Source organism: Synchiropus splendidus, chromosome 2 (genome assembly GCF_027744825.2).
Source record: "Synchiropus splendidus isolate RoL2022-P1 chromosome 2, RoL_Sspl_1.0, whole genome shotgun sequence".
Classification (NCBI taxonomy): domain Eukaryota; kingdom Metazoa; phylum Chordata; class Actinopteri; order Syngnathiformes; family Callionymidae; genus Synchiropus; species Synchiropus splendidus.
This window is the reverse complement of record NC_071335.1, coordinates 12,599,120-12,612,215: the sequence shown is the minus strand read 5'-3', so window position 1 is coordinate 12,612,215 and position 13,096 is coordinate 12,599,120. Positions and strand designations below refer to the sequence as shown.

Here is a 13,096-nt window from a genome sequence, read left to right as displayed (position 1 = left end):
TGCACTCTGCTGGAGAGGAAAGAGAATTGTAGAATCCTGGCGTACTAATCTGCCTGTGTAGCAAGTATACCAACACTGTTCAGATACAAATGTCTTTAATCCTGCTGCTCATACCTTCATCCACCGGGGAACTTTAGGGCATCATGTGCATCAACGGCTACACACCTGGGTTACAGTTGAGGAGCATTTATTTATTTTTGCAGGACTGGAACACCCACATGGCCTGGCTGTTCACACCGGTTTAAATTTAAGACGAAAAAAAAAAAAAAACTGACACAACTTCAGAAAAGTAGAGATGATGGAGACAATAAATCTTAGGGGTCTTGAGCTCTCCACAGTTATTGGAATGAGGTCTCTATTGAACAGGCAAATGAGCATCTTTGTCATTGTTAGAGTCCTGTTAGGGCTCATTCACTCCTCCTGCTGGATCATGTCACCAGGTTCCCTACTCCTACCCCGGTCTCATCCCAACTGGCGACCTCCACATCAACAGCATCTGCAGATTTCCCCCAGATCGTTGCACATTCAACTCCAACCTCTGCAACATGGAGAGATGCTGGTGGAACCAGGTACTGAAACTTTCTGATGTCAACAGCTGCTCCCCCGTGGATGTGCTGACACACTTGTTTTGTGTGTGTGTGTGTGTGTGTAAACAAGTCATGCAGCCATTCTATGGTCTCTCAAAGCATCTGACTCGCAGAGGCCAAAAAAGGAAGCGTGTTTATAATCACTTCCCCTCAGCGCCCTGGTCCTCAAGAGGATGTGTTAAGAAATACGCCAAGAAAAGAGAGAGACAGGCAAGAGAGAGAGGTGTTGGTTCAATTGTTCAGTCATTCTTAGAGTGTCAAAGATGCAGGTTGCCATCAGCGGACGATCTGTTTGGATACTGCTGTTCAATTGTCTACACCTTTGGGGTAAGTTCTGCATTATCGCGTACAACTTTTCAACATTTCTAGTTTTCCGTTTATAAAAAAACTTGACTCTTTACTTGCTTTGTGAAGCAGTTAAGTCATGTATTTGTTATTATTCTCATTTTCAACTTCGCCACTGAGGTTCACAGACCTATACCAAACACCAACTGACCAGAGCCAGAGTGAAAATGTTATCACTTTCAGAACCTGGCTCCTCAGTTTTCTCTCCATGCCAGTTGCCCTTAAATAAAAAAGGGGAGTTTTAACACCACTTAAAATTTGTTTCAGAGTGCTCACGTCACTGTGTCTTTGCATCATCAACCAAAAAACGTGTGTCACATCAAGCAACACCTCTGGTGTTCTTATCATGTTTTCAGGAAGACGCTTGCTTCATCCTAGGTTGTGAAACTGACCAGTGGCCTGTTATTGACCCTTGTATCTTGCCAGGGAGTGTCTTTGCATCTGCATCCTCTGCTGCTCTCCCAGCAGCCAGAATCTTTTCCAGCGTGTCAAACTCAGTGGTGTGCCAAGCCCCCGAGGGCCAGAAGGGTTCTGTGTTCATACTCTACAACTCTACAACTGAGGTACTTCAATTCTTCTAGTTGAAGCAGTTTGCTGTTACCTGGGTCACAAGTCATTTTTTCAGTTGTTGTCTTGATTTTTTTTTTTAGGTGGATAGGATTGAGTTTCAAACTGCTGCGGGAGAGGCTCACTTCACGGTGACATTCCCCGCAGGGAATTCACTTTTCTGCTGTTGCTACCAAAACAAATACGGAGTCTACTCTACCTTCAGTCCCTACTTACAGCTGGAGCAAGACGACGGTCAGTGTAATGCCTCTGTGACGTTGTTGTTCAGGGACAGAAACAGCTGACATTGGCACCAAATCTCTACTGAAAAATCTCAAACTAAGTACAAATAAGCTGCTTTATGGGACGGTTATTGTAAAGGGAAGGTCATTTCACAGGCCTTCACAGGGACAAAATATAAAAGCTTTGACTTGCTATGTGCCATATATAAACATCGAAACTTGTCTTCATGTTCCCAGCAAAGATGTTCACAAATTGTGACGTATAAATAGCCTGATGAAAACATTCACCGCAGCATGACGCCACATGTGTTATAACAAATATCTTCATCCGCTTCTCTAACCGAACACCACTGGTGCAGGTGCTTCTGAGGAAACGTATTGTCCTCAACTCTGTGGGTGTGTGCGTGGCGGTTGTTACATCCTGCCTTTTATATTGGAACCTCGCACCCACACAGAGATTTGCACCGCTTCTGATAGTAGCAAACCACAGCTCTGAGGGTGAAGCTAAAGGTGACTGTCAATGAAGGCTGGCTGCTGCCCCCACAGGTGTTCCGTCGACGTTCCCTGCTCCGGTTTTGTCTGTGGAGCCCTCAGGTGGCGTGGTCGACCTCGGAGACAGGCTGACCTTCAGATGTTCTGTCCCGTCTCCAGCTCCGCAGTCTCTTCTCCGGTCCTCATCAGCCTCCCTACAAGTGTCCTACTTACTCATGAGGGCCAGTGTGGCTGCGTCCTCCATGACACAGCCGCGCGCCATGCAGGTTTCCAACTCTGAAACTCAGCCTGGGGTGTTTATTCTGGGACCTGTCACGGGAGGCGAAGATGGAGAATACACCTGCTTGTATCAGGTCGTTCGGAACGCAGGACTAGTCAACTCCTCCGTCAGTCCCGCTGTTCAGGTCATCGTCAAAGGTGAAAAGGAGCATAACTGACTCACACCTCCTAACATTACGGAATGTTCTTGCATGCAACACAAAGACAATAACGTCCCATTGAATTCCTGCACGACCTCTTTCAAAGTTCAAGCTCAGGAAATCTTTTTGACAGGGCGCGGCAGCAGACGCAGCCTTGTGGTTTCTTCTTCCTGCTGTGCACTTTTAGCTGCTTCTGGAACCCGTCATTTCATCTGAAACAGAATGACAGACAGTTACACCGAATCCAACACCCTCCTCTAGCGTCATTTCTCTTCTCTGTCTCTGCTCAGATTTGCCGCCGACTCCAGTCCTTTCCTTACAGCAGCTGACTCCAGTGTGGCACTTCCTCTGCATGGGGTCCCCGGCGTACCCCGGCGCTGTGTTCTATCTCTACCTAGAGGGCGACGACGCCCCCATTTTCTCCCAGCGAGCCCATGTCCTCAATCATCAGGTCACTTTCCAGGTGCCGGTGCAGGACAGTCCAGTGGCTCTGTACCGCTGCCAGTACAGCGTCCTCCTGAGGGATAGGTGGAGCTCCTCGGCCCAAAGCCCCCCACTGGCTGTGTCGAGAGGTGACGCAACAAAGTTGACCATAACATTTTCTGCCAATACAATGTTAGTAAACTCACAGAGGAGAAATGCAGCAGAATTATTGTGGATTTTTTTTATTGGTCATTTAATGATAGAAAGCATTTGTTTACATATTCATACCATCATAAATGTAATCTATGTTCAGCAAAAAAGGCTCATACTTTCAAGTATTGCCTGTAATTTAGTTGGGAAAATATGTATGCATAAAGTCACATGAGCATTTAGAGTCTGAGGTTTTATTCATTTATTACACAAAAACACAGCTGTGTATTCTTTTTTTTAACTCAGTATCTGCATTGTTGAACATATACAGCTTTTTTTATACATATATATTTACAACCATTACAATCAGGTGTGTTGGTGTGTTCGCCAACCCATACACACCATAGTTGGTGACAGTTGACTGCCATAGTAGTTACAGACCTAATTTATACTGAGAAAGAAACAGCTCCTCTGCTTCTGGCTAAAATGTTTACATCCTGCTGACTCAGCGTTTCTTCTTGCAGGGCCGACACCTGCAGCCACGGCAGGTAAATCACCTGTCACTTCACTGTGAGACTGCTTTACATGCTGCCAGTTCCGCTGTGGTTCTGCTTCACTTTTTGTTGTTTCCTTCTCACTCGAGCACTTTGAATATAATTATGCCACTTCATACTTTCCTTTTCTCTTTTCAATCTTGCGCCATATGTGATTTTATTTTTTTCGGATTAATCTCCCACCCTCTTATTGTTAGGGCTTCCTTCTAACCTGAAGGTTTTTGTGTGTGTTCAAAAACATCCCCAGGAATTGACTGGCCTCTGGTTTTGGGCTCTTTCTCCGCTTCAGTCCTGTTCCTCTGTGCGCTGGCGGTCGTGGTCGTGGTTATTCGCAGGCATGGTGGGTCAACTTTCTTAGTACATGTGTTACATCATATTTAAAGAAAAGCAATTCAGCTGTAGCTCTTATTTGTGCTCGTAGTGAACGCAAAAGCAGAAGAAAAGAGGAAAAGGTGGGCCCTCTTTTTTTTATAATGCCCAGATTGCGAACTTGAAAAACAGATATGACCAAATCATATTTACAGTGGAGGATGTTTTGGACTCAAGATCACATGGTTTGTTTTCATCTTCAGGCAAGAATCCCAATTCTGGACCCACCTACATGCAGAGGAGCACAGTGTTGGTGAGTCGCCTGTTTCTCTGATGTTAACAAGGTGGGGCAGCAGCTCAGCTAGGATTAACCCTTGAAAAGCAAAAGTGACAAAGGTCCTCACAACCCGAGCTGAAAACCGGACAGTGGGCTCACACTGAAACGCCAACAATGAGCACGCAAGCCTCCGAACTGGGTCGTGATGAAACAGTCAGGTGAATCTTTCAGCAGTAAATTCGGGTCAACCGTGTGACCTGATGAGCAACAAGCTAGGTGCAAGTGGGTTGTGACATCAAGTACAAAGACGATCTATGTTTTCTTCCTGCTGAGACATTGACATTGTTGTTGCCTTTCAGACCTCACACCCAGGTGTTCACGCTACGTCTCTCAGGTAATGACACCACGGCGTCTTTCTGATCTGTTAAACCTCCAAGGCTCTTCATTTTTAACCCGATCTGTTTCTCATACATCAGATACCAATTCTGTGTTCAAAAGTGCAGTGAAATGTCAAATATAGCTGCATAGCTTTTCTCACATCTGTTTGGTAGTTGTGCTTTTTCGGAACATGGATCATGAGCAAACATTTATACATTCTCTGTCTTTGGCTTTAAACAAACTCTTGTGTGGTGACGTCACTGAAAATTTAGAGGACACTTCCAGCACGACAGCAAACCAATCTCAGGCACTCTCTGCACTCATTCTTACTTTTGTCGCTCTGCTCAAAGATTTACTGGATATGTTTGGATTCATGCAGCACATTCAACAGATGAGGATGAACTTTTCTGAACATTGTTGACTCCTAAACGCTCCTCATGACAGGAAGTGGCCAGTGGAGTTTGTTAACATCAAGTGCTTGTGTGTGTGTGTTTATGCACAGGAATGGTCCAGCGGAGAGACTAGCACCGGGTCGGCCTCCCGATCTCCACTGTGGAACTCCACCTTCACATCCCCGTCCTTTTAGAGGAGACCTTTATGGTGGAAGTGTGTCATGCATGTAGCATCAGCTGGACTCACACAGCAGGACAGGAAAGAGTTGGTTCCTGTTTGAGAGGCTTGATTACACTTCGACAGGATGCGATGTCTGTTGCAACATCAGCCACTAAAGTGAAATTTAGATACCTTCCTTTGGTGTTTATTCTCCTTAGCTTCAAAGACTCTACATATGCAGGTACACTTTGCTAGTACCGCTTCGGATCCCGAGATGGCTCAATTGTTTGTGCCATAAATTCAACAAGATGTTTTAACCCCGTCAGAAGGGACTAAAAAGAAATGCATTATGTGTTGTTTTGTAAATATTTGTGTTTTGAAATGTAAATAAAACCTATGATTTAATAATAAATACAAAATATCAGTCATTATTGTTTGACATCAAACCTCCTCATACATTAAAATGAATTAAAAGATAATTTTAAAGATAACCCATGATAGCGATGATTTCTTGGTAAACTGTATTATGATATATAATATAGTTTTCAGCAAATATTAAACAATTGTTAGCTCGAAATATTCATCTCCAATATTAAGAAAGGTGCAGGATCTTCGCTCTAACATTGTTAGTTAACACTAAGTTAGTAATGTTAATATAACTATGAGGATGTTTGTTCGTGTCTTTTTGAGGATGCAGAACGTAAAATATTACACTATACGTCGAATAGTCCGATTCTTCAGTCTGTTGCCGAGCTACTCCTAATAATCCAACAGAGGGCGCTATTACATCTATTAAAAAACAAACCCTTAGGGCTATTATTATTTGTTCATCAAAGAAAAGAAGAAAATCATTCTGACTAATAATGACCTTTGTTTGCATAATCATGACCCGTCTTTGTCGAAATGTATTGCAGGATAGTCCAACACAATGAGGAGGGAATGTTGAGCTTATGAGTCATGGTTTACTGCTATTGAGCAGTGAAGCGTGGGGAGAAGCTGTGTGCACATTTTGAATGTGACGTCATGATGGTGAGTGGACCTTCACCTGGGTTGGGGCCGCCTCACCCTGGCACTCTCACTGACTAAATAGTGACTTGTCCTTTTTCAAGGGAGGCTATTGAACACATTTTTACAAGAAGATACTGAAGTTGTGTTTGTTATCAAATAAATAGGCATGCATGGTTTGGATTCATTTGTTCCACTGTCCTCATATGGATTGGTTTAGGACATCATTTATTATTTAGTATGAAAGCACCACAATTCAGAAGGACCAGCAATGTGTCTTGGACGATCACGAAAAGTCCTCGACGGAGTTTCTGAAGTGGAAAAGTGGTACTGATGGTGGGAATGAGGAGCATCTATGTGAGGGTTGGGCACAGTGACGCAGTGGTGAACGCCTGCTTTGTTGACCATGCTGATGGACAGCCTGAGACAGAGAAAGGTCTCCATGAACTATGATGTTTGCTGATGATATAGTGGCGACAATTAAGGAGGAGGTGGTTGAGACATTGGAGAGGTGGAGTTATGAGCTGCAGTGAAGAGTGAAGAAGAAACAGGAAGCGGAGATAGTGAAAGGTGTTTCACAATAGTCACGCAGATTATTGGAAGGGTCAGTGGATCATCACATGGCAATATTATAAAGGTATATAGCGCCACAACACCATGAGGAAATCATCATGTACACCCATACATTTGAATCATGTTTTGTAGCTCTAGCTTGCAGCATTCACAGCTAATTCACAATGTCCTGTCAGAGACAGCTGACCTTGTGTTTTCACAGCTTTTGGTCACCGCATGTGCAACAACTGTAGTTGCTTTGACTAACTGAGGTGGATTTCCGTGTGTGTTAGTATCATGATGAACACATTTGATCTGCCTACATCAGCATTTTTATTTCTTTTGTCTGGTGGAAAAAAAAATGCAATATCCAGTAAAATAAATAAATAAATAATAAGCTTAAATAAATAAATACAAATAAAAGTAGGTTTTAAAATTTGAAACAAGTTTAAAAAAGAAGAAAAAATAAAACATAAGCAAACAAATTTAAGAAAAAAATGTTTGGCGTTTTTGGTAAAGTTGGCATTTTTCAGCAGGTTTTTTTGCGAGAGGTGTGATGCATTCACAGAACTGCCCAAGTCCTTGTTTTGGTAGTTTAAGTAAATTTTTCTTAGCTCAGGCATGCATCAAGGATAATTCAGCTGGAGCTGGATGAGTGAGGGTTGATACATGTATCAGAACGCTAACTGAGTTTCAGAGGAGAATTGACTTCCTGTATGAACTCTGCTGACATGAGGCCGAACAGGGAATTCCATCTTTTAATGGCCAGCGAGTTACAGAGCATCTGAAGCGCAGATGAAACCTCTTCTTCCCGCCACACAGCATCACAGATACTGCTGCTGAACCAACTGTAGCTTTGTTGATTCTCTGACTCAGTTCTGCCATTTCGTTTTTCATCCTTTGTACATCAAAGCCACAGAACACACACCCACGCTCTACATTATTATGTGCACGCACTTTCAAAAAGACCCATCCCTTCAATCAATTCTATTGTGCGCGATGCAGGAGCGACAAGAGAGCGGAGGTTTGTGTGAAACACCGAGTTGATGGATGATATGGAATTGACCCATTTTACACTGACGTGGAGATTTGCATAGTTCTTGTTCAAAAACAGACAGTGCAATGTTTTCTGTTAAACAGCCGGCACATTCCAAAGATGAGCATATATAGAAACCTTTGGCTTGTTTAACGGGTGCTCATGAGCCAAAGGCAGAAACATCTGCTTCACAGTTAAAGCTTCATCAGACATGATCCAGATGGTGATGAATCTGCGACCTGCCTCAGGTCACACCAGAGAAGGTCACAATCCTCCGTACTTTGTCTACTTGGTTCATCACTCCTCCACACAATCCTATTTCCCGGGTGGTTTCCCTCCAAAAGTGGAGCTAGCTCATGGTGGTGTCAGAGATACGTGGTGCTGAATTCCCTAAGAAAGACCATCTGATGGTCATCATCATCAACACAACATACATCGAGTTGTAGACGTTCATTCTCCAAGCTAGAAATCTTGCACATAATGAAGCAATAAACAAACATTGCATCAGATGGAAGACATCACATGCAGCTCCAGAGTGATGTTGGATGTTTAGCATAGAAGCCGTGTAAAAAAAAAAAGCTTGCATGTTTTGAGAGAGCAAGCTGACCAGATGTGTTTCTGTTAAGGCTCTCAAATAGAAAAACAAAGTTTCAATTGCCATTCATCTAGATTAATATATTCACCTTCATTTCGCCACTGAGAGCCATGTTTTTGAAAACCTCCCGAGAGCACATTTATTTCCAGTGTCTGATGCTGCAGGTACTTGAACATGTGTCTGTGCCTCCACTGTTGGGGTAGCCTGCTGCAGAAATATCAAACTAAGAAGGAACTAAGGAACGACTGCTGAAACTCAGTCCAGATAAGTTGCAGGAACATTTTTTGGTGAAGAAAATGATCTTTTGGTCAAGATTCTCAGGGAGTATGTTTGCGCTTTTTAGCATTTTGTGATAGCCAACAGACAAACAAAGCAGAGTCTGGAGTATGTAACTCTTTAAATCAGTGGAGTGCCAACGTTTGGTTGTATTTAAAAGGTTCTTTCTGTACCGATGAAGTGGTCTTTTCTTTTGTTTACCCTGGATTAAGCTGAAAATCAATCACTCTATATTGTGTTGTTTCACCTGTTTTGGACTCTTTAAATGCGCTATCAATATTGCTGCGTTGCAAGGCTTCAATGTTTCAGTGAGCTGATGACGTGTCCCGCACATGTGTTTGTGATCCTGAGGTTAGTAGAGGAAGATACTGCGTTCCTCGCTTATGGCTGGCTAGAATGCCTCTGCTCCCCTAACCCTAAACTTAACCAATTTCAGATTGAGCTTTTTTGCTGAAGAATTGCTCAGCTCAGTTGTTCAGCTCAGCGATTTACCTCTGATGTTTAGCCTGCTCTGAATGTGGGATGATGTTTTCGTGGCCAAATGAAATCAGGGGAGCTATTCTGGGCAGTCCCCATGGAATTGGCATGGGGGCTGCCGCAAACTGCGACCGCTTTTAGTGTGAGTCCGGGGTTTATTCACTCGTACACATAGTGATGATCCTAACTAAGTTGCATTGTGTTTCTGCTGTTATCGCTGTGAAGTTGTTTTTACGTGGAGAAAACACGCTCTCTGGGTCTTGGACTCTAAACTGATGGGTTCCAGGAGCAGCACAAAGTTTGTTACGGTTCCAGAATAGTGAACATACAAAAGATTTCCGATTGTTGACCATTTTCGGAGCAGAGTAATGGGACGAACACTGGGGCAGAAACCCTGCGGAGAACTCCTCTTTAGTGGTGAGGAACCTTCTGCAAATGCTGTGAGTTTGTAGTTTGTAGTTTCTTAACCGTTAAACCTTGAATGATGATCTCATCCTACCATTCCTCAGAGCACTAGTCCACTAGTCCAACTCAGTCAAACAGGTTGACATAATGCGGGGCGTGGTGTTGACCAACTAAATACATAAAACAGACTTTTGCTGTCAACTAGTGAGTTGATCAAAATCCAAACAAGTGCTCTTTTATTGTCTGAAATTGAGGAATTGGACATGGCATGAGAGATGTGGCGGGCGAGCACTTGCTTGGCTGCCACTAATGCGGTTGGTTTGCTTTATGTTGCCGGCACTTAAACATCTCAATAGTGACACTTGATCTTGCACGGCACAAGCGCTGTTTTTCATTTTTACGGGAAAGCGAATAGATCACCTGTTTTTACTGAGTCTTCCTCCGCAGTGTGGTCGTCATAATTCCGAGCTCCTGAGCTCTGCAATAACTCACCGGCCCTGTCAGTGGTCTGTGTCCACTCAGAATGAGGCGATAAATTATTCACAGGAGATTGAGGAGGTCACTAAAGCGTGGTGGGCTGAAGCCTCCACTGCGCTGCCTATAAACACTCACTGAAAGGTCCAGAGGGGAATTCAATGTTGCTCAGTTTAAGCGATTAGCATCTTCCAGACCTGTTTCCATGGTGACACATCTTCCTTTGCTTACTGACAGACACCAAAGTGAGAACCTCTGAGGTGTTATACAGACCAGCTGTCAACAAACACTTTGAGTGGCTGACCTAAGAGTGGAAGCGAATGTATACACCTCGTTCAAAATACATGACTTTCACGGAGCGTTCTGCAGTCCTGGGCCGATGGAGCTGCTGACGGTCAAACTTTAACACCCTCTGCAGAGTAACTGACAGGCAGAGATTTTTAACACACTGTGCACGGCCATGATGAGAGCGAGCGCTCCTATAGCCCAGGGGATTTTCAGTCAGGTGGTACCTCGGGATGAAGCTTAAAAAAAACTTGACAACCCAACACTTTTAAAGGAGTAGCTCCTGCACTGATCTAATCCATGGATGGAATGAACCCTCTTGTTGGTCATCTCTTCGTCTTGCTAGCATTACAGTTGAGTGCAACGAAAGAGGACAAAGAAGAAACGGATGACACTATTGTATTTGACAGTGTGTATTAGCATATATTTTGGCTCAATTTAGCATCAAAATAATGTTGACAATATTGTCTGCGATAATCTATGGGATAATATGTTATCATAACAGTTGACTGATTTCAAGTGTATTTCATACAGTGTCTTTACTCTTTCTAGGAAACCAGAGGTTCTCTCTCTGCAAGGTGTGAAGAAACAAGGTGAAATATTTATTTATTTGCGCTGAGTTGTATATATTATTATGTCTTTATGTTTATTTTTATGATTTATTCTTTCTTTATCTTGCATGTCTGTTTGAGTAACATTCCATGTTAGGTACTCTCTCTTTTTGCTTATTATTCTTTTATTTTGAGCAGGAGTTGTGGTTGTAACAAAAAGCCAATTCCCGCCCCCGGATAAAAAAAAGTGATTCTGAATCTGATTCTGAAAATAAGGGTGCATTCCTGTTGTGGTCAGATCCGGAATTTCCCTGGTTCCCCCTACCGGTTTCTTCACACAAAGCACGGATGAGCATAGCTTTTGTGGACGTACCTATCTTGTTTTCTAACTTCCATAACTGGAACACGCAGAACTTGGTAGTGACGTCATTACTAGATGCAGTGATGGAATGTTCCTCCTCTGTGACCTGCTCTATTACTTTTGGTCATGAGATCTGTGAAGTTCTGGGAGCCAGGAGCAGGATTTAACCACGGGGTCTAATCCAAACTAAAATGGAGGGCAAGGACCAAACTGGGCAGGACAAGAACAGAAGTAGAGGTAGAAAATACTTGAGACAAGCCAAGGCGATGATTTGACAAGACTTGGCTTAACGTAGTGAGACCACCTCTCTACATGACTTGATGGAGTGACAAAGCTGGACTCGACCTGCCATTATTTGCAGTGATGCCAGTAATGCGTTACTTAGTAACGCGTTACCCTTATAATCTAACGTGATACTATTTCAAACAAAGTAAAGTTGCTTATCTAAGTCACCGTGCGTTATTATTGTTGCTTTGGGCATGGCGTCATGTGCGGGACACGCCAGTCACGGTTTCAACACGCGGGCAGCTCACGTGTCAAGCTGCCGGCTACATGGCAGTAAATAACAGAGGCGTGAGGAGAGAGATGCACGTTTCTAGCTGAAAATACAGCCACTACTTTGAATTAGTGTCTGCTATAGATGACAGTATTAACCCTAGAGAGTCCACCAATGCGCAGAAGTCACCGGTTAAAGAGAGCGAAGTAAAGTAGCCTTGCAAATGTGTCGAAAGTGCAGACTCAAAACAGTTTTTTTTTAATCCTCTTGATAGGTCAAGTTAAACGACACTTATGATAGATTTTAAGACTTTTATAGATTATTTTTTCTTTGGTGCAGGAAGAAACGGCACGGATGTGAAGTACTGATGTAGCCTTTTCTCTCCAAAGTCAGAAATAAAATGATCCTCCGGCGCGACGGAGCATAGAGGCGAGTAACGGCAACCACTTAAGTGCAACTATTGCCTCCAGGTGGCCAACAGGACATGTGACACACTGAGACTTACTAAACTTTTGCCATGTAGTTAAAAAAAAAAAAAAAAAAAGCAAAAAAGGTTAGAGTGTGTCAAAGCAAAACACTGACTGTACATTCATATAACTGAGATTGTGCTAAAAAAAAAATGACCCCAGACATGGGAAAACACTGGACCCCCAAGAACTCCAACCTCAAAATGGACATAAAAGATATTGTTCAGGCCATGAGAGCTGGAGTCGGCTGCCAAAAGTAACTTGTATTCTAACTTAGTTACTTTTGAATTCAAGTAATCAGTAAAGTAACTAAGTTACTATTTGAGGGAGTAAACAGTAAGTAGTTTTCAAAGTAACTGTGGCAACACTGATTATTTGTTACCTGACTTGATGTGGAGACCAGATGGCTTGACTGGACGATGTGGGACTGGACCAGACTTGACTTCGCATTGAGACTTAACTAACTCGAGTAACTTGACAAGACTTGACACGATGGGACTCAACCATCCAGGTTCTTGATTTGATGTGAGACTTGAGATCATGGCTTGACTAGATGGGATGAGATTTAGGCTCCAAAACGTAAACGTTTAACACTACTATTTATAAAATAAGCAAGAACAAAAGACAATCTGTGTTTTCATTTTTTATTTATTTGTTGAAATTTTGACTATTTTTTAAATATTCCTGGGGTATTTTGGCCCCTTCACCTCAGCATGTGTGACACTCCTGATTTATGGAGTCCTTCTTCCACATAGTAAAAAAAAAAAAACCAAAACATTTTATTTATTTATTTTTGTCCACTTAAGTCAGTCACTCATTTCAAATAAAGACCAAGAGCACGC

General features: G+C 42.9%; 1 protein-coding gene across 1 annotated transcript; it reads left to right on the top strand.

Moving 5' to 3' along the window:
• Window positions 1-788: 788 nt before the first annotated feature.
• LOC128754592 (uncharacterized) lies at window positions 789-5,598 on the top strand. The gene is made up of 10 exons (XM_053857312.1): window positions 789-914; window positions 1,359-1,495; window positions 1,583-1,733; window positions 2,922-3,203; window positions 3,729-3,752; window positions 4,006-4,098; window positions 4,180-4,210; window positions 4,331-4,380; window positions 4,704-4,738; window positions 5,225-5,598. Exons 1-10 carry the CDS (start codon window positions 851-853, stop codon window positions 5,306-5,308), a joined length of 951 nt encoding a protein of 316 aa, XP_053713287.1. The 5' UTR covers window positions 789-850; the 3' UTR covers window positions 5,309-5,598.
• Window positions 5,599-13,096: the final 7,498 nt, after the last annotated feature.

Excerpts from the sequence above, each read along its gene's own strand:
- LOC128754592 (XM_053857312.1), top strand. The coding sequence starts at position 851 with ATGCAGGTTGCCATCAGCGGACGATCTGTTTGGATACTGCTGTTCAAT. Across the intron at positions 1,496-1,582 it reads TCTACAACTCTACAACTGAG|GTGGATAGGATTGAGTTTCA; the intron begins GTACTTCAATTC and ends TTTTTTTTTTAG. Across the intron at positions 4,739-5,224 it reads GTTCACGCTACGTCTCTCAG|GAATGGTCCAGCGGAGAGAC; the intron begins GTAATGACACCA and ends GTTTATGCACAG.